Source organism: Diplotaxodon limnothrissa, linkage group LG23 (assembly GCF_057381915.1).
Source record: "Diplotaxodon limnothrissa isolate DT_005_m linkage group LG23, D_limnothrissa_male_GT1.1, whole genome shotgun sequence".
Classification (NCBI taxonomy): Eukaryota; Metazoa; Chordata; class Actinopteri; order Cichliformes; family Cichlidae; genus Diplotaxodon; species Diplotaxodon limnothrissa.
In genome coordinates, this window is record NC_140617.1 from 19,629,452 (window position 1) to 19,653,741 (window position 24,290).

The 24,290-nt window shown below is 41.8% G+C and overlaps 1 protein-coding gene across 1 annotated transcript; it reads left to right on the forward strand.

Moving 5' to 3' along the window:
• Positions 1-405: 405 nt before the first annotated feature.
• Positions 406-23,407, forward strand: LOC146607910 (polyunsaturated fatty acid lipoxygenase ALOX15B-like). The gene is made up of 14 exons (XM_085348569.1): positions 406-602; positions 1,333-1,537; positions 2,228-2,312; positions 2,595-2,708; positions 8,432-8,532; positions 8,753-8,919; positions 9,087-9,230; positions 13,304-13,507; positions 13,701-13,787; positions 13,871-14,040; positions 16,288-16,409; positions 16,486-16,586; positions 22,687-22,857; positions 22,998-23,407. Exons 1-14 carry the CDS (start codon positions 456-458, stop codon positions 23,175-23,177), a joined length of 1,998 nt encoding a protein of 665 aa, XP_085204695.1. The 5' UTR covers positions 406-455; the 3' UTR covers positions 23,178-23,407.
• Positions 23,408-24,290: the final 883 nt, after the last annotated feature.

The following is a 24,290-nucleotide window of genomic DNA, read 5'->3' on the forward strand; positions in this document are numbered from 1 at the left end:
TTGACCAAAATCTTTACCAGCAAACACAATGAAACACTTCAAAATGCAGTGCAGATTGATTTTGTGTATATTCTTGGTGTAGCTAATTAATGTCACCCACAAAGCATCAATGGATTAGGACTTATTCTGTGCAGAGACACAGAACGGCAGAGATTTAAAATGAACGAATGAAATGAAACATTGAAAAGGTTGAACATTGTTGACAGATGCACCTTAGAGGACACTCCCACAAGTTCTGCATAAAAACAGAAATCGGTTTTGAGTTGTTAGATGAACAGGGAAGATCTTCAGAGTAAGATCTTGGCGTCATTAGCAGAGGTAAGATAGATAACACTGACAGTTTCTGCACTGAAACTGATCGTAGATAGAGGACACATTTGAAATTACTTCTCATAATATCTTTTGGTTAATATAATTTTGTTCCCATCAGGATTTTTCTTCTTTCAAGAGTGAAAATGGGCGATTATGAGGTGATCATTTTCACTGGCAATGTCTCCAATGCCTCCACTTTTAACAAGATCTACATTAAGCTAGTCGGCACAGATGGAGAGAGTGAACGCACACACCTGTGGAGCTGTGTGCCATCTTTCTACAGGGGAGCAGTAAGTATGATACTCAGTTACTTTTTTTATATATATAAACTCAATTCACAATAACAGTCACCTCCAGGTAGTCTCTATTTTAAGGTAAAGAGCATACGACATTAGAGAAAGCCACAACAAACAGATAATCTGCTATGAGCAATATAAAGGCAGTAGGAAATCAACTCCCTTATAGAAGTTAAAAGTCTTCCAGAAGAAGCAAGTTCAGGGAGAGGCAGCCATCTGGAAGTAAGTTATTACTTGGAAGTAAGGTCAAAGAAAAGAGAGCATAGGGAGAGTGGATGGAACACAAACTGTGGGAGACAAGACAAAACCTGAGAGAGCTTAATAAATAGTGGTTTGATTACAGCCACCTTAAAAGTCTGTCGTACATAAACTCAACTACAGTTAGTCACATTCTGGAGTTTTTAATCAATTTGGCCATGTTATTCGAAACAAGGCTGTACTTTCCACAGTGGGAAGGGTGGTATCCTTCCTAATCAGATAAAATATTCTCCACAGGAAAATGGATGTTTAAATTTGTGCCATGGTTATATGAGATTACATCGTGATTTATAGCATTAAATACTCTGAAACTGAAATGTACATTTTAATTTTGCCTGTATAGTAACTGCACTGTGATTACTAGGAGGTAAAGACGTATGATAAAATACAATTGTCAGTTTAATACATGCTGACCTATTGTACATTTTTCAAAGGTATTCAAAGGTATATGCTACTTTTACTTCAGGTGTCACATTTTATTGTGTCCTGCCGAAAATCCCTTGGACATCTAGCACTGATAGAGCTAGAAAAAGAGAATCAGACGCTTGTCCCAAACATGGCTTGGTATCCTGCTAAGGTGGATGTGACGTCCCCTGAGGGAGGCAAATACAGCTTTCCTGTCTACCGCTGGATCACTAACAGCAAGCCGCACTACTTCAGAGAGGGAGCAGGTTTGTGTCAATGTTAGAAATGAATAAATTAAAAGCAAAAAATGATGTAGCTATTCATTTAGAAGAGATCATAAAGATTATAAAAATTAACTGAAAAATGACACATTAAGAAAGTCTTCTTTTTTTTCTGCCTGTCTTCTTTTTTCTTTTTCTTTTTTTAAAATCTTTAAGAGAAATTTTATAGACAATAAAGAATTTGCTAATTGGATCTCCTCAGTGAGTGTTTGAGAGAATAGTTCCTGTCCACCACAAGACGGAGGAGCAAATCAGCAGCAAGTGTATTGCTCCTCCAGTTTTCCACCTGAAGACAGCGTTTACATTGCAATCTACCTTTGGTAGTTTTTTGGCCAGTATCTGTAACATTCCGGAGATTCCTCATTATTTTGACACGCCCACACACAAACTGAGTACACACTAAGTACACTACACGACAAAGTAAAAGTAAGAGTAAAAGTGCTGCAAGCACAGCAAAATTCTAGGAATAATGGATATAACTTATATTATAATTTATCATCAACTCTGACCACAAACATCTGGAATTAATTGAAACAAAAACAAACAATATCATGAAAACCAGCAGGAACATCTGCAACTGGTAACCAGAACTAATGAAACAGACCAAGCAGGTAGATCAAATCCAAACCGTTCTGTCTTTTAAAAGAATTTTTACCTTGTGTGTGTTTTTTCTAGCTCTCACAGCAATTGAAGACAAGCACAGAATTCTTAGCCCGTACAGTCGGGAACAGGAGCTTCTGGAAAGACGCAAAATCTACAGGTAAGAGATGAGAGCATCATGAGAACCAATAGAATGAAGGCCTGAAATCCTTCTCCACCCCTGGCTCGATCAGTTGGATGTAAATTTGTGAAATACCAAGATAATTTAAACACTACATAATATCTGCTAGAATTTGATGTGCATGGTCGAAGCATAGATGTGCATATACAAACAATTAGTCAGTAATGCCATTTGTTTTCTGTACTATAATCCCTTTCCACTACACTTAAGTTATTTTGTTTTTGTATATTTTATATGTTTTGCCTTTATCTTCTTTTCCAGCTGGGACAAGCAGGGCATCTCCCACCTGAAGGCAGACAGTGTTTTATCACTCCCCTATGACATCCGCTTCTCTTTGACTAAGACTGTGGAGATGGTCTACATTGGGGCCACAGGGTGAACCCCTCATGTCATATATATATACATATATATATACATATATATATATATATATATATATATATATATATATACATACATATATACATATATATATACATACATATACATATACATACAATACAATACATATATATATATATATATATATATATATATATATATATATATATATATATATATATATATAAATAAAACAGGGCGTTGTTGGAATGCTACTACGCAAGTAACCCCGGCGGAAGGGGCTACATGAATAGGATGAGGGACCTATGGATTCTTCGATACCCAACATCCACAATGACGGCGAAACAACTAGTAGCTCAGTGTTCCAACATTCGAAAGAAGGGACTGCTCTCACAGCTAGAGATTGACGAGGTACAACACAAATGCTACGGCAAGGAGGAGTCAGGACGCCAGGTCAGGGGGGCGATATCATCACCCCCACCCGAGATTGGGTACATAGCCCCAAGTGCGATAGGAGAAGGATCGTTGAGTGCGAGAGGAACTGACCTGAAAAATAGGATCATGGCCAAGCTTGAAACCTCGATCCCCCGTAGCCGGTTACCAAGATTACGTGAAGTACCCTCAGAAGGTCTGCTAGATGATGTTAATGCAGCACTACGGGCAATACCTACAACCACGATTACCGACACTAACAAGCTGATCTACAATACGGCAGCAGTGATCAGTGAGATGCTTGGCTACACGTTGAACAGCGACAAGGGGCAGTACCCTCCATGGAGAAGGAGGCTAGAGGGCAAGATCAAAGTAGCACGGAGGGAGGTTAGCCAACTAACGGAGTTGCAGAAAGGTGCGACAAATAAGGTGCCTAAGAAATACAGCAAGCTGTCCATACCTGAGGCCTTGGAAACTGCCAAGCAAAGACTCACAGCCTTGGCCAGCCGCTTGAGGAGGTACACCAGAGAGATAGAAGGCAGGAGAATAAACCAGCTGTTCTCCACAGAACCAGCAAAGGTGTACTCTCAGTGGCAAGGGAACAATAAGAGAACAGCACCACCAAGGCTGGAGACGGAGCAATACTGGAAGAGCATATGGGAGAAGGATGCAACCCATAACGGCAATGCTCAGTGGCTAGAGGATCTGAGGGCAGACCACAGTGACCTCCCCGAACAGGGTCCAGTAACCATCACAGTGGCAGATATCCAAGAAAGAGTCTCCAGTATGAAGAGTTGGACAGCACCAGGGCCCGACATGGTTCATGCCTACTGGCTGAAGAAGCTGACTGCACTCCACGAGCGTCTGGCAGCACAAATGAACCAGCTGCTAGTTAACGAGAGACACCCGGAATGGCTAACTGAAGGCCGGACGGTCCTGATCCCCAAGGACCCCAAGAAGGGACCGGTCCCCTCCAACTACCGACCAATAACCTGCCTCAGTACTACATGGAAGCTCCTGTCAGGCATCATATCGGCTAAGATGAACAGGCACATGGGTCAATACATGAGCGGGACACAGAAAGGAATTGGCAAGAATACCAGAGGCGCAAAACACCAGCTACTGGTAGACAGAACAATCGGCCGAGACTGCAAGACCAGACTGACCAACCTGTGCACTGCCTGGATTGATTACAAGAAGGCCTATGACTCAATGCCCCACAGCTGGATACTGGAATGCCTAGAATTGTACAAGATCAATGGGACCCTAAGAGCCTTCATCAGGAACTCAATGGGGATGTGGCGTACAACACTAGAGGCCAACTCCAAGCCCATAGCACAAGTCACCATCAAGTGCGGGATCTACCAAGGAGATGCTCTGTCCCCACTGCTGTTCTGCATAGGCCTGAACCCCCTCAGTGAGATCATTAACAAGACTGGCTACGGATAGCGACTACGGAACGGAGCAGTTGTCAGCCACCTCCTGTACATGGATGACATCAAGCTGTATGCCAAGAGTGAACGAGACATCGATTCACTGATCCACACTACCAGGCTATACAGCAATGACATTGGAATGTCGTTCGGACTGGAGAAGTGTAGTCGGATGGTATCAAAGAGAGGGAAGGTAGTCAGAACTGAGGGGATTGAACTACCAGAAGGCAACATTGCAGACATAGAGGACAGTTACAAGTACCTGGGGATCCCGCAGGCAAATGGGAACCATGAAGAGGCCGCTAGAAAGGCTGCAACCACCAAGTACCTGCAGAGGGTCAGGCAAGTCCTGAGGAGTCAGCTGAATGGTAAGAACAAGATCCGGGCCATCAACACGTACGCCCTGCCCGTGATCAGGTACCCTGCTGGGGTAATAGGCTGGCCAAAGGAGGAGATAGAAGCCTCTGACATAAAGACAAGAAAGCTCCTTACCATGCATGGAGGGTTTCACCCCAAGTCCAGCACCCTGAGGCTGTACGCTAAGCGGAAGGAAGGGGGCCGGGGACTGGTGAGTGTCAGCACCACAGTCCAGGATGAGACAACGAACATCCAAGAATACATTGGCAAGATGGCCCCAACTGACCGAGTGCTCAGTGAATACCACTGAGCACTCGGTATTCACCGATGCTGGGTGTTTTATAAATATATATATATAAAAAACACCCAGCACGCCCCTGCGGGCGGTTTATCCTTCAAGCTCGGGTCCTCTACCAGAGGCCTGGGAGCTTGAGGGTCCTGCGCAGTATCTTAGCTGTTCCCAGGACTGCGCTCTTCTGGACAGAGATCTCCGATGTTGTTCCCGGGATCTGCTGGAGCCACTCGCCTAGCTTGGGAGTCACCGCACCTAGTGCTCCGATTACCACGGGGACCACCATTACCTTCACCCTCCACATCCTCTCGAGCTCTTCTCTGAGCCCTTGGTATTTCTCCAGCTTCTCGTGTTCCTTCTTCCTGATATTGCTGTCATTCGGAACCGCTACATCGATCACTACGGCCGTCTTCTTCTGTTTGTCTACCACCACTATGTCCGGTTGGTTAGCCACCACCATTTTGTCCGTCTGTATCTGGAAGTCCCACAGGATCTTAGCTCGGTCATTCTTCACCACCCTTGGGGGCATCTCCCATTTTGACCTCGGGGCTTCCAGGTTATACTCGGCACAGATGTTCCTGTACACTATGCCGGCCACTTGGTTATGGCGTTCCATGTATGCCTTGCCTGCTAGCATCTTGCACCCTGCTGTTATGTGCTGGATTGTCTCTGGGGCATCTTTACACAGCCTGCACCTGGGGTCTTGCCTGGTGTGATAGACCCCAGCCTCTATGGATCTTGTACTCAGAGCTTGTTCTTGTGCTGCCATGATTAGTGCCTCTGTGCTGTCTTTCAGTCCAGCTTTGTCCAGCCACTGGTAGGATTTCTGGATATCAGCCACCTCCTCTATCTGCCGGTGGTACATACCGTGCAGGGGCCTGTCCTTCCATGATGGTTCCTCGTCTCCCTCCTCTTTGTTGGGTTTCTGCTGCCTGAGGTATTCACTGAGCACTCGGTCAGTTGGGGCCATCTTGCCAATGTATTCTTGGATGTTCGTTGTCTCATCCTGGACTGTGGTGCTGACACTCACCAGTCCCCGGCCCCCTTCCTATGTCAGTGGCTTCTATCTCCTCCTTTGGCCAGCCTATTACCCCAGCAGGGTACCTGATCACGGGCAGGGCGTACGTGTTGATGGCCCGGATCTTGTTCTTACCATTCAGCTGACTCCTCAGGACTTGCCTGACCCTCTGCAGGTACTTGGTGGTTGCAGCTTTTCTAGCGGCCTCTTCATGGTTCCCATTCGCCTGCGGGATCCCCAAGTACTTGTAACTGTCCTCTATGTCTGCAATGTTGCCTTCTGGTAGTTCAATCCCCTCAGTTCTGACTACCTTCCCTCTCTTTGTTACCATCCGACTACACTTCTCCAGTCCGAACGACATTCCAATGTCATTGCTGTATAGCCTGGTAGTGTGGATCAGTGAATCGATGTCTCGTTCACTCTTGGCATACAGCTTGATGTCATCCATGTACAGGAGGTGGCTGACAACTGCTCCGTTCTGTAGTCAGTATCCGTAGCCAGTCTTGTTAATGATCTCACTGAGGGGGTTCAGGCCTATGCAGAACAGCAGTGGGGACAGAGCATCTCCTTGGTAGATCCCGCACTTGATGGTGACTTGTGCTATGGGCTTGGAGTTGGCCTCTAGTGTTGTACGCCACATCCCCATTGAGTTCCTGATGAAGGCTCATTGATCTTGTACAATTCTAGGCATTCCAGTATCCAGCTGTGGGGCATTGAGTCATAGGCCTTCTTGTAATCAATCCAGGCAGTGCACAGGTTGGTCAGTCTGGTCTTGCAGTCTCGGCTGACTGTTCTGTCTACCAGTAGCTGGTGTTTTGCGCCTCTGGTATTCTTGCCAATTCCTTTCTGTGTCCCGCTCATGTATTGACCCATGTGCCTGTTCATCTTAGCTGATATGATGCCTGACAGGAGCTTCCATGTAGTACTGAGGCAGGTTATTGGTCGGTAGTTGGAGGTGACCGGTCCCTTCTTGGGGTCCTTGGGGATCAGGACCGTCCGACCTTCGGTTAGCCATTCCGGGTGTCTCTCGTTAACTAGCAGCTGGTTCATTTGTGCTGCCAGACGCTCGTGGAGTGCAGTCAGCTTCTTTAGCCAGTAGGCGTGAACCATGTCGGGCCTTGGTGCTGTCCAACTCTTCATACTGGAGACCCTTTCTTGGATATCTGCCACTGTGATGGTTACTGGACCCTGTTCGGGGAGGTCGCTGTGGTCTGCCCTCAGATCCACTAGCCACTGAGCATTGCCGTTATGGGTTGCGTCCTTCTCCCATATGCTCTTCCAGTATTGCTCGGTCTCCAGCCTGGGTGGTGCTGTTCTCTTATTATTATTGTTCCCTTGCCACTGAGAGTACACCTTTGCTGGTTCTGTGGAGAACAGCTGGTTTATTCTCCTGCCTTCTATCTCTCTGGTGTACCTCCTCAAGCGGCTGGCCAAGGCTGTGAGTCTTTGCTTGGCAGTTTCCAAGGCCTCAGGTATGGACAGCTTGCTGTATTTCTTATGCACCTTCTTTGTCGCACCTTTCTGCAACTCCGTTAGTTGGCAAACCTCCCTCCGTGCTACTTTGATCTTGCCCTCTAGCCTCCTTCTCCATGGAGGGTACTGCCCCTTGTGGCTGTTCATCTTGTAGCCAAGCATCTCACTGATCACTGCTGCCGTATTGTAGATCAGCTTGTTAGTGTCGGTAATTGTGGTTGTAGGTATTGTCCGTAGTGCTGCATTAACATCATCTAGCAGACCTTCTGAGGGTACTTCACTTAATCTTGGTAACCGGCTACGGGGGATCCAGGTTTCAAGCTTGGCCATGATCCTATCTTTCAGGTCAGTTCCTCTCGCACTTAACGTGCAATCCTTCTCCTATTGCACTTAGGGCTATGTACCCAATCTCGGGTGGGGGTGATGATATCGCCCCCCTGACCTGGCGTCCTGACTCCTCCTTGCCATAGCATTTGTGTTGTACCTCGTCAATCTCTAGCTGTGAGAGCAGTCCCTTCTTTCGAATGTTGGAACACTGAGCTACTAGTTGTTTCGCCGTCATTGTGGATGTTGGGTATCGAAGAATCCATCCTATTCATGTAGCCCCTTCCGCCGGGGTTACTTGCGTAGTAGCATTCCAACAATGCCCTGTTATATATATATATATATATATATATATATATATATATATATATATATATATATATATATGATTCTAATCATCTGAAAAAGCTACTGTGTTTTTTTCTAGACTGGGAAGGCTGGGACTGATGGGAATGCTTCAGTCTAACAAGTTTAATTGTATAGAGGATATTAAACAACTATTAAATGTCCACAAAACTCAGGTTTCAGGTAATGAACAATCATTAGACCATATTATATAATGTATAATAGCACATAAAGTAACATAGAATAAGTCATATTATTAGGACTCTGGCATTTATGTCCATGACATGATGAATTTTACTTTCCTGTTTTTTGCCTGCGGTCAAATTTTATGATATTAACAGTGGTTGAGAAGGATTGTAAAGCATTTTAAACACAGAGAAGTAAAATTATGTTTTATTTCTAGAATACGTCTCTAAACACTGGAAGGAAGATGCATTCTTTGGCTATCAGTTTCTAAATGGTACCAATCCCATTTTGATCCAACGCTGTACACAACTGCCCAATAACTTATCTGTCACGGATGAAACGGTTTTCCCTGATGGTCAGCATAATTTGGCAGAAGAAATGGAGGTTTATTTAATTTAAATTTCTATTAAATAAAGTTGACTGATATCTGGTTGCTCTTATTTGTATGTTGGTGAGGTATTTGTATTGGCAAATTTTACTTTGCAGTTGTAATACCCAGACTAAATGCATGGGGTCAAATAATTTGTCATTCCTTCTGAAATTTCAAACAGAAGGGTAACATCTTCCTGTGTGACTACAAGATTTTGGATGAAGTGGAGTCAAACACCATCAATGGGAACAAACAGTTCTTGATGGCCCCGCTTGTCCTACTTTGGAAAAACAATGCTGATCAGTTAATGCCAGTTGCTATTCAGGTGAGCTTAGAACTCAGACATTAATAACGTAAATTAACTGGTTCTTATATAGCACTTTTCAAGCCTACCTGAGCACTCAAATTGCTTTAGACAATGTGCATCTATTGTATATGGATTTTGTTTATCTTTTTCCTTCTGCATAGAGATTAGCTCTTGCTAAACCAATCCCTGTTGTTGTTGCCAATGTCTGTGCCAGAAAAAAGTTCTCAGTAGCTTTAGCTAGGGAATGAAATTAATAAGAATTTATTCCAATTCCAATATCAATATCACTCGTGGATTCCATTCATTATCAATTCTCTTATTGATTGTCTATCCGGTCTTTAAGGCTGACGTCATTAGCCGCGTCTGGGCCCAAACTCCGCTGCAGGTTCCTAAGTCAAAAGATCTCTGCAGCATTACTGAGAGTTTAAAAACTGTCTAAATTCATTCATCTTTAATAAAATGATCAGTGTTGCTGTTTTACCAGGTGCAATGATTAAGTTTAACATCCAGGCATCCATGAAAACTGAATTATTTATGAAATTTAACTGAAGTCGAAGTTAGCAGGGAGTTAGCTCGCTAGCTTCCATTTAAATATAATACACCATGTTCTGAATGAGAGACTTCTGAAAAAATTAAAACGTTACAGCTCTGCTATCACTCCCAACATAAATGAAGACAGAAAACTAGCAGGTATATAATGATGTGCTGCATGATCGCTAGCGACACAGCTATGTTAGCATAACATTAGCATGGCAGGATGCTGTAAACGGACCAAACTTCAGTCAGGGGAACAAGTGAGATAATCCATCCACAAAACAAGGTTAGTCATTAATATACTGCTGCATGGGCTGTGCTGTAGTTACATCGTAAGGTTTTAAAAAACTGAGCTTTAAAATGATTAGCGGAAATAAAAATAGAGAGAGGCCGACAGTGATCACTGACTGTTTTTAGGGGCTTGTTGAGATGAAATAGAACAAGATACAAAGCATTAAAATATGTTAAAAGCACAATAGCCCTATTAAAGCAGAGTACTTTTGGACCGGAAGCAGGATTCAGCACATCATCGCTTAAAGGCTGGATAGATTCTGGTTGGCTCAGCTTTGAGAATAACCACTATCTCTAAGCAGCATATCAAGGAATGTCTCAGGAATAGGGATGGGTACCGGTATCGGTTCTGACATAAATGGTAGTAACCAGACCGAAAAGCAGCGCACATTTCGGTGCTTTATTTCGGTGCTTTTTTTTCCTGAGATGTCATACACTTTGAATTCTAGCCAATCATTTTACGTTTCCGAGGATAGTAGGCGGGTCCAGGTACGTACGTTATTTTAGAGCGGAGCTACAGATTAAAAATGCCCAAGGCAAGCGGTCAAAAGTCTGGCTGTACTTCACAGCAAAATATGCAAACTCAGCAGCCTGCAACAAGTGCTTTAAGGTGATACTGTGATACTGTCAAAGGAGGTAACACCTCAAATCCGATGAAACACCTGGCGACGCATAGCGTTTTTTTTAAAGCCGAAAAATGCGCCGTATTTGATAGCGTGCTGCGAGACCTCACACCGAGCGCATCTACTGCACCCGAAGAGGAGAGTCCTGGCCCCTAGCCCTGCCAGTGTAGCAAAAATGATGACGGATGATAATGGCAGCAGCAGCCGTTCTTCTCTGCGTGAGTAGCTTAATGTTGTTCGTGTGTAATTTATGCTGAGTAGGCTAACCACATTATTAAATGAATGCATATAAGGTGAACTAGCAAACACAGTCGTAGTTACATGCAGCTGACTTCTTGTTTGATGGCAGATACTCCCTTCACCCTGGCCAAAAAGGCTAAAATGACCAAAGAAAAAGTGGAAAACAGTTAAACATGAGAGGTTTTTGGACAAAGTTTGTGTTTTTTCCATTGTTTAAGCACTGCTTCCAGCCAAGAGTGATACCATATATGCCCCATAGCTGCAGAAAAGGCTAACATTGTTATCTTTTTACAAAAAAAAACAGCTGAACATGAGAGGTTTTTGGACCAATTTTGTGTTCTCCATTCTTTAAGCACCGGTTTGAGCACCGTTTAAGCACCGGCACCGTTTCAAAAGTACCGGTTTGGCACCGATATCGGATAAAACCTAAACGATACCCATCCCTACTCAGGAATATCATCTAACAATATCAAACTGAAGTTAAAATCTCATACACCTACACTAATCCTATCCTAATGAGGAGTCACATGTGATCTTTCTCTTAATATTTAGATATGAACAAAACGCCAACAACACAAAGCAAAGATAAAAACAGCAGACAGAAACTTAAAACAATCACAACAAGATCATACAAGATTCTCAAAATTCTCATCTTGTCAATTTAGCTATTGGGATTTATCTGTTAGCTTGTAGCATGGGAGCCAATGCAGCAGGGTCACACAAGACCGGCATCAAAGGTGATGGCAGAGATTTGTGGAGTGACTCTGCACATATTGCGATCTGTCTGTCCTTTCTTGGCCACCTGCCTCATTCAACCTAAAGAAAGTGCCAACCTCCAAATGTGGCGGTACTGGTAAGCGGTGTCTTCTGGACTCGAAGGTCCCCACATGCAACAACCTGTCACTGGCACTCTTTCTTTTTAAGTGATTTTAAACTCTGGTGCTGAATTTAATTGACAGTTCCCATATGGAAAAGATATATATAAATCTTATAAAGTTTGTATCTGTCTTGTGTGAAACTTGTATGAAAAGCATACAAGAGTAAAAACAGATATAAGATCCCTTGAAAAATTATATAATGAAACTTGTATGTTTTGGATACTTACTAAAACAATGTATGAAAGTAATGAGAAAGTGGCCACTTTCATGAGTAAATCACATATAAGTTTTTACTATTTCTTTTCCGTATGGGTTAGCTTATGAAACAACTCAGTACGGAGGTTTGGCCCTTGAGGCTCCTGTGGAAGTAACTGCCAGTTACTCCCCACCATCATCATCACAGGGTTTTTGATCAGCACGTTCTGTTTGTCACACTTCTTACAATTCACCATCCCTTCAGCCCCAAATTGGGTCCTTAAACCTGACTTAGAGACTGCAGATTTATCTTTAGTTCCCTAGTAATATTTTGACACAAACAGCAGTGGCTCCTTCCTCCACATGACCCCTAAGACTCTCGGCTACTAGTCTCTCCCCTTTCAATTATCTATAAATTACATTACAAGGGCGAAGAGACTGAAATCACAGTTCCCTCCATGCCTTAACACCTACATCACAGCCAGAGGATACGAAGGCAGACTTTTCTGTGACGTAGAATCATTGATTTGCCAACCAGGGGAAAGGAGGACTGGTACGATCCAGCGTGGATGGGGTTTACCTACCGCTTTCTGTTTTGCTTTTCAGGAACAGTTGGGCAGCTGGGTGTGACTGTGGTGTACATGGTTTCTCTGGCACAACTAGGGCCATTTGGTTCTGTCAACCTAGTGTATTTAAGTAGCAACGAGGCAGATATCCTACGCCTGACTGTTGTCTCTGCTCTGGTGGTTTTGTTGTGACTTGAATTTTGGGAAAGTGTCAATCTGCAGTTTCTACTTTTGCTTTTCGGCAGTCCTCCTTCCAGCTTGCCAGTTTTCCCAGGATCTTTCAGAAGAATATCAGCCATGACCCTTCTCCACTTTCATCAGACTGTCCTGCCACCGTAAATCCTGCACTGTGTGCTGCTTACCTGAACACCTCTATGCCTCTCACACACCACTACTCTTACCTTTATTCCTCTCTGCCTCAGCCACCTTTCCTCAAACTCCTCACACAAGACCTTTTTAACTTGACAAATAATCTCTACTCACCTTTAAATTCTTTCATTCAGTATCCAAATCTTTTTCTAGTCATGTGCTTTCCAGTCACTAACTGCCATTTCTCTGTCTCCCTGGATTATCAAAGATCCTCGGTCTGTTTCTTTCCTGCGCCTTTAATCGTTATTTTTACAGTAAATAAAGCTTTTCATTGCAGTTTGTGTTTGAGTTGGTCTGCTCAACATCTATAAAAGTGTTTGATGGTTAGCAGTTCGTAATGATTAAAAAAAAAAGGTAGTATAAGTAAGAAAACACATTTATTCCTTCTCCTGCAGCTGAAGCAGAAACCAACAAAGGACAACCCGATTTTTTATCCTAGTGATTCTGAGTACGACTGGTTGTTGGCCAAGACGTTTGTGAGAAGTGCAAACTTCAACCTTTATGAACTAAATGCTCATCTGCTGCGCACTCATCTGCTGGCTGAGGTTTTTGCAGTGTCACTGCTCCGCAACCTTCCAATGGTGCATCCACTGTACAAGGTATGTAAAGTTGATTAATTGTTTCGAAGATGTAACACAATGGTAAATGGTACAGAAAGCAACAAAACTTGTGACTTTGATGTTAGCCATTTACATATATGTTATACAGCAGAATTAAACATTTGAATATAAAACATCAGACAAGAAAGGAAAAAGTAGTCTTCTTACAAATGAACTTCTCTGCTTCCCTCAGCTTCTCATACCTCACACTCGCTACACTTTGAACATCAACTTCTTAGCTCAGATGCTTCTGATATCTAAAGGAGGAACTTTTGCTAAGGTATAAACAAACAAAAAGGACAAACAAATGTTCTTTTTGACCAACATGTATTTTTTTGCCACTAAGATTTGACTGTTTCCTAGTTTACATCTTCTGGTGGAGAGGGTGCCCTCACAATCCTGAGAAGATCACTGACCTCACTGACCTACAGCTCCCTCTGTATCCCAGATGATATTGAGGAACGTGGACTGAAAGATGTGCCAAACTTCTACTACAGGGATGATGGACTCCAGCTTTGGGAAATCATCAACAGGTTCTATTACCACTTTGTCTGACACAACATACAGAATAACTTCAATTTATTTCGAAGTTCACCTAGGCCATTCTTCACACCCTGGTAAATTTAGTAATGTACTTTCAGATGCTTGCCGAAACAAAAACAAAATTCTTCCAGATGGCTTCCCAGTTATTATTTTAAATGAAAGAATAAATGAATGAAGCCTTTATTTGTGACATGCAGTTGCCTGCAGTGAAACTGACCCTTCTGACCATACATATATTACACAAACATCACATTGCGGAGACAGGTCAGAATAGATAGCATTTAAAAAGAACAGTGAAAATTCACAACATCAGGGACAGGAGGAGAAAAAAAGGACTCTACTCAGACTCACCTCCACTAGGAGAGCAGTTTAAGGACAGCAAAACAAAAACAACTCAGTGTCTGTGTCCGTTACATGAGTATGTGTGTGAGTGTATCCCGTGTTCACCCCATGCTTTATATTGTACAGCAGACCCTACAATAATAGATACAGAGAAAAACCCAACAATCATATGACCCCCTATGAGCAAGCACTTTGGCGACAGTGGGAAGGAAAAACTCCCTTTTAACAGGAAGAAACCTCCCACAGAACCAGGCTCAGGGAGGGGCGGCCATCTGCTGCGATCGGTTTGGGTGAGAGAAAGAGAAAAAAAGAAGGAGAAAGAAGATCAAGTCTCCAGTGGACCCAGGTGGCCTTGAAGGTCAGACAGAAAGTTCAGACAACAATCTTGTTATTAGTAGTGGTGCAACAGATCAAAAATCTCACGGTTCGGATCGGATTACGGTTTCAAGTCACGGATCGGATCAATTTTCAGATCGGCAAAAAAAAGAAAAAAATGAATTTTAAAAAAAAAAATTTCTTATTAACTTAGTTAAATATTTTTTGCCTATTAAAAACATTCAACACAAGACTCATTCCACGCAATTATATAAAAACAAATTAAGGTGCAATACAAGGCAGTACAGGACTTTGTATCTACCACTCCGCTGTGATATAATCAGTGGTCACGGTCACGTAGCTTTCCGTTGACCTGGAGGTCCACCCATTTGTAGTTGGGCAACAGAAGATGTCTGTGACAGTTCAGCCATAACTTTAAACTTTTCCTGCTCGTAAATGCCTGGGTACAATCTTGTCACTGAAGTGGACGCGCAACGGGATATCATAGCGTGGCTCAAGCACATTCGTCATAGTTTAAACCCCTTGTTTAGCACAAGGGAATACGGCCTCCCGTCTGCAGCTAAACACTCCAGTAGCTTTTGTAATAGCTTTAGCCCAGTCGGATTGGGCAGCAAAGGGCTGCTTAAATGCCGCAAACTCCTCTGCTCCTCCACTTGGACCACTAACACTGGCCATAATTATCACTTGACAGACTGACGACGTGAACCATACACTTTTTTTCCTTCTTTTTCGAATCTTCGGATCACCTGCGTACAGAACTGTGGATTGGGATCAGTTCGGATTACGGATCAACCTTTATCCATTGCACCATTAGTTATTAGTGAAGAATTTTGTTGTTCCAGTCAACTTCAACCTTGGCAGGTCTCTATCTGTTGCTAGTGGGATAGCCGCATGAGTGAAGATGGTGGTTGTTTGTGTTTAGTGCGAACAACTGCATCCAGTTTTTAGAGCTGGTCTAATGTCTGTCACTGGTGACTAAATCTCTCAATTCCTATTGCAGAGCCGTGAGCTTCTCCAAGATCTTGCCCATATGCGTTCAATAAACACAGTCTGAGTACTCACAGCTCCACTCATCGTCTATCTTGTCGGCCAGCCTGGTGGGATTTTGAACAGCTGTGGCTGCTTCTTGTTCTTCGATAAGCTAGGTCCGAGCCAGATCCAATCACCCAGAACTCTGTTATCGAGGTTCCGAATTGGTAGATCTCATTCAATGTCCTCCATCGATAATGTCGCTAAATACACAACACAACCGGCCATAGAGTATCACACAGCAAACGTCTCTGCAGGCCAATTGGGCTCTCCTGAGCCCAGGCTTTTTGTCGAGAAGAGGATGTCAGTTCCGTTACGGGAGCAGTTGATTAAATCCATAATTCTTTAGATTTTAACCCTCTCGAGGCAGGCGTTGCCGATTTGCAACAGTTAAAAACTAACAACCTGATTACCCAACATACATATTTTATATTTATTTTATCTGTTATGCATTATAGCTTTTTAAATGTGTTTTAGAAACCATCAATGGAAGTAGGTACATGTTTGAATGTGTCTCCATTTGGCCAAAGGTTGGTGAAGTCAACACTTGCCTTCTACTACAAGACTGATGCTGAGGTCCAAGAAGACACAGAACTGCAGAACTGGATTAAAGAAATTTTTCAGTATGGATTTCTTTCACAGGAAACCACAGGTGGTTCATTGTTTATTATATTATATTTAATTTCTGTGTTGACATAATTCATAATTTATTCTGCCTATTCTGTCAGGAATTCCTCAAGAATTTAGCACTATGGATGAGATGGTCAAGTTTGTCACCATGGTGATCTTCACTTGCTCTGCCCAGCACTCAGCTGTCAACTCTGGACAGGTGAAGCATTTTAATATATCCTGATTATCAGTGATGATGTTCACATCAGATTTTCTCAGTTCTCTCTGCATGGATCACTTTTGCATAGATAAATCCACTAAAATTTTGAGGTTTATGAAGGAGTTGATGCAACTCCATCAGCAGTGAATACAATACATTACTTAATGCTTATTGTATTCTATGATCATAATTGAACTTTACCTCGTGAACATGGAAGCAGAAATTACGTACAACTATTTCCAATCGGAATGCCATTTATTGTGCACTCATTCATGTACTACAGTGATGACCATTGTTGTAGGCCACAGCCCTCCTTTTAAGTCATAAGTAGGGATGGGTATTGATAAGATTTTAACGATTCCGATTCCATTTTCGATTCTGTTTAACGATTCGATTCTTTATCGATTCTCTTATCGATTCTTTTTTTTTTTTTAAAAAAGGAGAACACTAAGGTCGATTAGCTCAGAGCTTTGTTTTATATCTTCTCTTTGAACAAGATAGAAATTTAGGAGTAACATGGCCTTACAAACCCAACAGTGAGATCTTGAGAGATCCAGCCTACGGCTCTTCAATGGGGTGTCACAGGGTCCCCAGGAAAAAAAAATTGTAAATGTAAAATAATAAAATAAATATTCTTGTGAGACATATCACATATTGACGGGGTCGGGTTATGTTAAAAAGTATAAATTGTTATACTTTGTTCATTGGTTCAAAGGTACCCCACACTTCTTTTTTTGTTTGCTTGTTTGTTCTGGTGTATTTTTCATTTGAACTGTTACTCTGCCAGAGTACTCATATTTACAAGATGGCATTGAACGCCCCATTGGTGTATCAGGAAAACTATTTTGTACGTATGTTCCTTGAAGGGGATTGAAGTCGTTCTTTTTTCCACCGCAGCGAAGGGCTAGGAGTAGGAGAGGAGCTGCTGTATGTTTTTGTTATCGAATCGATCTGATTGTGAAATAAAGCATATGCAGTGAGAAAGCAACTCCAGGAGTCATCCCTGCCTTAAAGCTGCAACATTCTTCTGTAGCAATAACAAAGTATAACATAAATTGTTCTGTGGCAATTACACAAGAATATCCAGTAATGTCCCTGCCTACAATTAAACACATTCACTTACCAAAAATCGGGGGCATCTGCTGTGGCAAATGGGTGCAAGCCTTTGACCACAAACTTAGACACTGCTCGGTGACATTAGTCTATCCTGGCCTGAAAGGAGACGCTACCGGTAGACTGCAGCGAGAACTGCCAGCGAGCGCCAGCCAGACTCTGTCTCTCTCATCATGGTCACCTACATGTACAGTAATGGCAGGTCTTGTAATAAGGCAGATTGCGCTAACATAATATGCACTGTTAGTTGATTATTTACCTGCCGCATTAACGGGAGAGGACGTGCAAACGGTAGCGCTGCTGCTGGGTTGAGAGTCACGAGTCCGGAGCGGAATTAAAAACGCGTGTCATCGCGTGTTTTGTGAGCAAATGCTTTTGCATATTCGTAGTGTTTCCTCCCTTAAATGAAATATCTACTTTGCAAGTTGCCCTGTTGTCATCGGTTCTCATAAAGTATAATCAAACTTTTGAGCGTTTGAGCCGCTTAGGCGCCATGTTTCCTGCCAGGTAAATGACGCTCCGCAACGTGGTGACGTCATTCGGGGCGACTGGAATCGATAAGGGAATCGTTTGCAAAAATGGCAAACGATTCCAAGGAATTGAAACAGTGGGAACCGGTTCTCAACAAGAACCGGTTTTCGATACCCATCCCTAGTCATAAGGTGATTCAAGTAGTTCATAATTTATCTTCCAATGTATTAAGAAATCTAAAAGTTGATAGAAAGTCATGCGAAGGATTTTAAATGTTTTTCAGTTTAATTCAATGGTAATTATAAAGGGCAGAATCATAACTCTCACTTCAAGGTGCTTTATATTGTATGTTAAAGACCAGTGTTGGGGTCCTTACTCAAAAGAAGTAATATATTATACAATACTTGTTGCTGCTCACTGCAGCATTGCATTTTTGTAATGCAAGTAACTATAACATTGAAACTGTAATCTAATTACAGTTTCTCAACTGAGACTGGGTGTACCAGTCCTAACCCAGCAGTCCTAAGTACAGTGTTTAAGACTGCCTGTACTGATAAACTTACACTTCATCTGCCTAATGGACAGAATTTTTTTTTAATAAAAAAGGTACGCTATACCTTCTAAGGATACTGCCTAAGAGAGGCATGTATAATGTAAAGAGTCCTAACATAAAACGCTATGAAACTCCATCATTAACAAATTCGAGTTACGTAAATATGATTCAAATCAGTATTTTTAATACCTAGAGCATGCTCTAATCACCATAATAAAATATTAGCCAGGCTGACAAAAAGTCAGAGCTCTTTTGAGCCAACCATCCCTTTAACGTTAACTAGTAATGACTTCATGAACTTCTTCACAAATAAAAATTACCAATAATCATCCCACAGATGTAATATTATCTACAGCTACTCTTAGTACCATTGATGTTAAGTTAGACTCTTTTTCTCCAATTGATCTTTCTGAGTTAACTTCAATAATTACTTCCTCCAAACCATCAATGTGTCTTTTAGACCCCATTCCTACAAAACTGCTCAAAGAAGTCCTGCCATCAATTAATTCTTCGATCTTAAATATGATCAACCTATCTCTAATAATCGGCTATGTACCACAGGCCTTCAAGGTGGCTGTAGTTAAACCTTTACTTAAAAAGCCATCTCTAGACCCAGCAGTCGTAGCTAATTATAGGCCAATCTCGAACCTTCCTTTCATATCAAAAATCCTTGAAAGAGTAGTTGTCAAACAGCTAACTGATCATCTGCAGAGGAATGGTTTATTTGAAGAGTTTCAGTCAGGTTTCAGAGCTCATCACAGCACAGAAACAGCTTTAGTGAAGGTTACAAATTATCTTTTTATGGCCTCTGACAGTGGACTCATCTCTGTGCTTGTCCTGCTAGACCTTAGTGCAGCATTCGATACTGTTGACCATAATATCCTATTAGAGCGATTAGAACATGCTGTAGGTATTACAGGTACTGCACTGCAGTGGTTTGTATCATATCTATCTAATAGACTCCAATTTGTACATGTAAATGAAGAGTCCTCTTCACCCACTGAGGTTAATTATGGAGTTCCACAGGGTTCGGTGCTAGGACCAATTCTGTTTACATTATACATGCTTCCCTTAGGCAGCATCATTAGAAGACAGCATAAATTTTCACTGCTATGCAGATGACACCCAGCTCTATCTGTCCATGAAGCCAGATAACACACACCAATTAGTTAAACTGCAGGAATGTCTTAAAGACATAAAGACCTTTCTGCTTCTTAATTCAGATAAAACTGAGTTTATTGTACTCGGCCCTGAAAATCTTAGAAATATGGTATCTAACCAGATTCTTACTCTGGGTGGCATTACCTTGGCCTCCAGTATCACTGTGAGGAACCTTGGAGTCATTTTTGACCAGGACATGTCCTTCAACGCACATATTAAACAAATATGTAAGACTGCGTTCTTCCATTTGCGCAACATCTCTAAAGTTAGAAATATCCTGTCTCACAGTGACGCTGAAAAACTAGTTCATGCATTTATTACTTCCAGGCTGGACGACTGCAATTCATTATTATCAGGATGTCCAAAAAACTCACTGAAAAGCCTTCAGCTAATCCAAAATGGTGCAGCAAGAGTCCTGACAGGGACTAGAAAGAGAGAGCAGATTTCTCCTGTTTTGGCTTCCCTTCATTGGCTTCCTGTTAAATCCAGAATTGAATTCAAAATCCTGCTCCTCACATACAAGGTCTTAGATAATCAGGCCCCATCTTATCTTAATGACCTTGTAGTACCATATCACCCTATTAGAGCACTTCGCTCTTGCTCTGCAGGCCTACTTGTTGTTCCTAGAGTATTTAAAAGTAGAATGGGAGGGAGAGCCTTCCGTTTTCAGGCCCCTCTTCTGTGGAACCAGCTTCCAGTTTGGATTCGGGAGACAGACACTATCTCTACTTTCAAGATTAGGCTTAAAACTTTCCTTTTTGCTAAAGCATATAGTTAGGGCTGGACCAGGTGACCCTGAATCCTCCCTTAGTTATGCTCCAATAGACGTAGGCTGCCGGGAATTCACATGATGCATTGAGTTTTTCCTTTCCAGTCACCTTTCTCACTCACTATGTGTTAACAGACCTCTCTGCATTGACTCATATCTGTTATTAATCTCTGTCTCACTTCCACAGCATGTCTTTTATCCTGTCTTCCTTCTCTCACCCCAATTGGTCGCAGCAGATGGCCGCCCCTCCCTGAGCCTGGTTCTGCCGGAGGTTTCTTCCTGTTAAAAGGGAGTTTTTCCTTCCCACTGTCGCCAAAGTGCTTGCTCATAGGGGGTCATATGATTGTTGGGTTTTTCTCTGTATCTATGAAGCGCCTTGACGCAACTTTTGTTGTGATTTGGCGCTATATAAATGAAATTGAATTGAATTGAATTGAATTACAGTCAGCAGCATCAAACACTAAATTGTAGCCTGGTAGAAAAAGCAAAGAAAAGAGTCTGTCTTTAAGTTGTTTTTTTAAAAACTTAGAATTCACTGCAGTCCATGGGCTTATGGTGTTATAGACACTAGATATTTGAGCAAATCAGCAAAGAATTATTTATTTACTAAGATTTCATTAAGTTCAAGATCAGGACTTTTTTCACAGTGAGTAATTCAAATCACCCAGCCACCAACATGTTACTCACTAACCTTGTGCAGTGGATATAAAAATATGTTCTCTTGGCTAAAATGTGATCAGTTTTCAGTACAGTGGTCCCTCACTGTAGTGCGGTTCACCTTTTGCGGCCTTGTTGTCGCAGATTTTTTATTTATTTATTTTTGGTGCAATATTAAATGCTTTTTTTAAGTGCAATATTAAGTGCATTGTGGTCTGGGTCCTGATTGTCTGTAGACTATTGTCAGTCAATCTCGTGCTGTGTCTCCTATCCAGTACAGAATGCATTCAGCTTGTCAAATATAATCACTAACACTGTGACTCTGAAGTGCTGTACTGTTTGTTTGTAAGTTTTCTCCCCAACAATGTCGACGAGACATTTTGCACCATCAAAGGCACCTGTGGTAGCACCCAAAAGGCAGAGAAAGATGCTAATCATTGCACAAAAAGTTGGACTTCCGCACTTGCTAAAGGAAGGTAGAAGTTAACGTATTTTTCAGCCCATTATGCTGGGCATACACTGTGCAATTTTGGGCTCATTTTGATTTTTCAGTCGTGCGACCGTTTTGGTGATTGGAAACCTGAGTTTCGCCTTCATCGTGTGTCATGCATCGTGTAGTATACGTGGGGTAACGAGATTAACACCTCATGACCAGCTCCCGATCATCAATCGCTTCGTCGTAAGAAAATCAAACCAGTTTGAAATCCTGTCAGCCGTCGTGAGGGTGTCACCACAGCCTCTCACACTGCTGACGCGCAAACACAGAAATGAAAGTGAAAAAACGAAGTAGCACAGCAGTGCAGCGTGTGATCTGGACATAAGCGATGGAGGCACAACTTGTAGAACTTTGGCAAGCGCATCCGAGCCTTTTAGATTTGGCCTCACAAAATTATCACGACTACAACAACCGTGAAAATAGTTGGATTTACATTGCTGCTCAATCACAGCTGCCTGATCAATGTTTTTCATTAGCAATTTAGCAAAGTTGATGGTGGTGGTGCGTGTCTGTGTGAGTGAAAGACAGAGAGGGAGAGCGAGGGACAGATTATCTGTTATAACCTTCATTTTATGGACGCACAGTGTGAGCACTCAGGTCACATCAGGGCATCGGGCTGTATAGTGTGAGACCCTGCATCGTGACCTACGAACTTCTAACCCCTGTGAGTCAATCGTGCAGTTTGAGCAGAAGCTGAATAACGCGACTGAAAAAACTGCACAGCGTGTGATGTTACACTTGATGGATAAATCTGGATGTGAAACACCTTAGAAATCATGTGGAATATTTGGTACATTTGGATCCAAAGGTTAATGCTATCAGACCTAAAAACTATCTCTCAAAGCCTATAAATAATGTATCAATTACTTCACCAATGCAGTACGATTTTGGTGGCTGGATGCCCAACAGTCCTACTACCATGGAACTTCCCCCACCAAAAGAAAAGGGGACAACAACTGAGAAAACGATACTGGACACATTCCCCAGTGTTAACACAACAGTGCATGCCATGTCCACAGTATGGCTACTCAGCAAGCAGTCCTCTGATAGTGTAAGTACTCACCAAAGATGTTGTGTTTTATGTTGCTGTTTGTTTATTTTAATGTAAAATACATGAAAATTTTGCTAGAGTTACATATTTGATCAACGTGATAGTGGAACCAAAACTAAATGTACCATTGATCTCATCAGATTTTTCTTGGCAACTACCCAGAGAAGCATTTTACTGAGAGGTTTCCTCTCCTGAAGATAAAAGAATTTCAAGAAGAGCTCAAAAAGCTGAGTGCAGACATCAAAGCTAGAAACTCAAGGTTGGACTTGCCGTACACATACATGGATCCAGAGGTGGTTGAAAACAGTGTATCTATTTGAATGAATATTGAAAGGCATCTTCTCCTTCAGCTTCATATTAATTTAACGGGGTAGGGGGAAGAGTGTGTGTCCAGATTTAAACTTTTTCCACTGATTTAACTTTTGTGTACATCATAATCTTAAAACTTCTTAATAGTGTATCGGTGATTATAACAAACAGGGAAACTGTAAGAATGAATGTAAAGGTGTTGCAGTCAGGAGGTTTTTATGAAGAGGGGGGTTTGTGTAGTCATGGCCTTTTTTGTCTCAAGATATGAATTATTTGATTTATATTTGTTCTTATTTCAGTGTGTATTGCATGTCTGTTGTGTAACAGTTACTGATCACTGAGTTTCTCCTTTCTCAAATTCTGATAATAAAAAAACTTAGCAAACAAAGCTTAATCCATATAAAATATTTACATTCCGTACAGATTAATAGAGTTTATGCATCTTAGGAATTGTGTGACAAGTGATGATAAAATACTGTGTAACTGCCGTGTTGTGATCACATGTTTAAACATTAAAGTCAAAGCTTGAAGCACCATGTTATCAATCTGTGTGACTTCAGTTATGACTGGATCCATTATGTTTTGTTACACAGCTGATTATTGAGGATGCATCAAATAAATGCTTATAGCTTAATTTTCAACTGAGCTGACAGGCGATACTGTATATAAAACATGGATGTGCACATTGTCACCCAATCAACGTTGAACTCATTTAATGGCAGATCTATGACCATCACCATGTTGGTTTCATGGAGCTTGAGGTAAGCATACTCGGAAAAGATGGTGGAGTGCTTAGTTATAAGCTAATGCTAGCTAGCTTGATTACTGTTAGGTTCATTTTTGAGAGAGAAGTCAAATATACTCAAAGATACAAACATTTGATGCTAAATATGAGATACAAACTGTGGAATATGACAGAACCCAACTCCTCAAGTATTCAACTTTAAGCCAAAATTCAGCTTTATTGTCAGTACTGGACTCCGGATTGATACTGTGTTAAGAGTAGAATAGAGTAGAAAATATCAAGTATACACATATACATCTCACTCCCTCTGTCTATATATATATATATATATATATATATATATATATATATATATATATATATATATATATATATATAT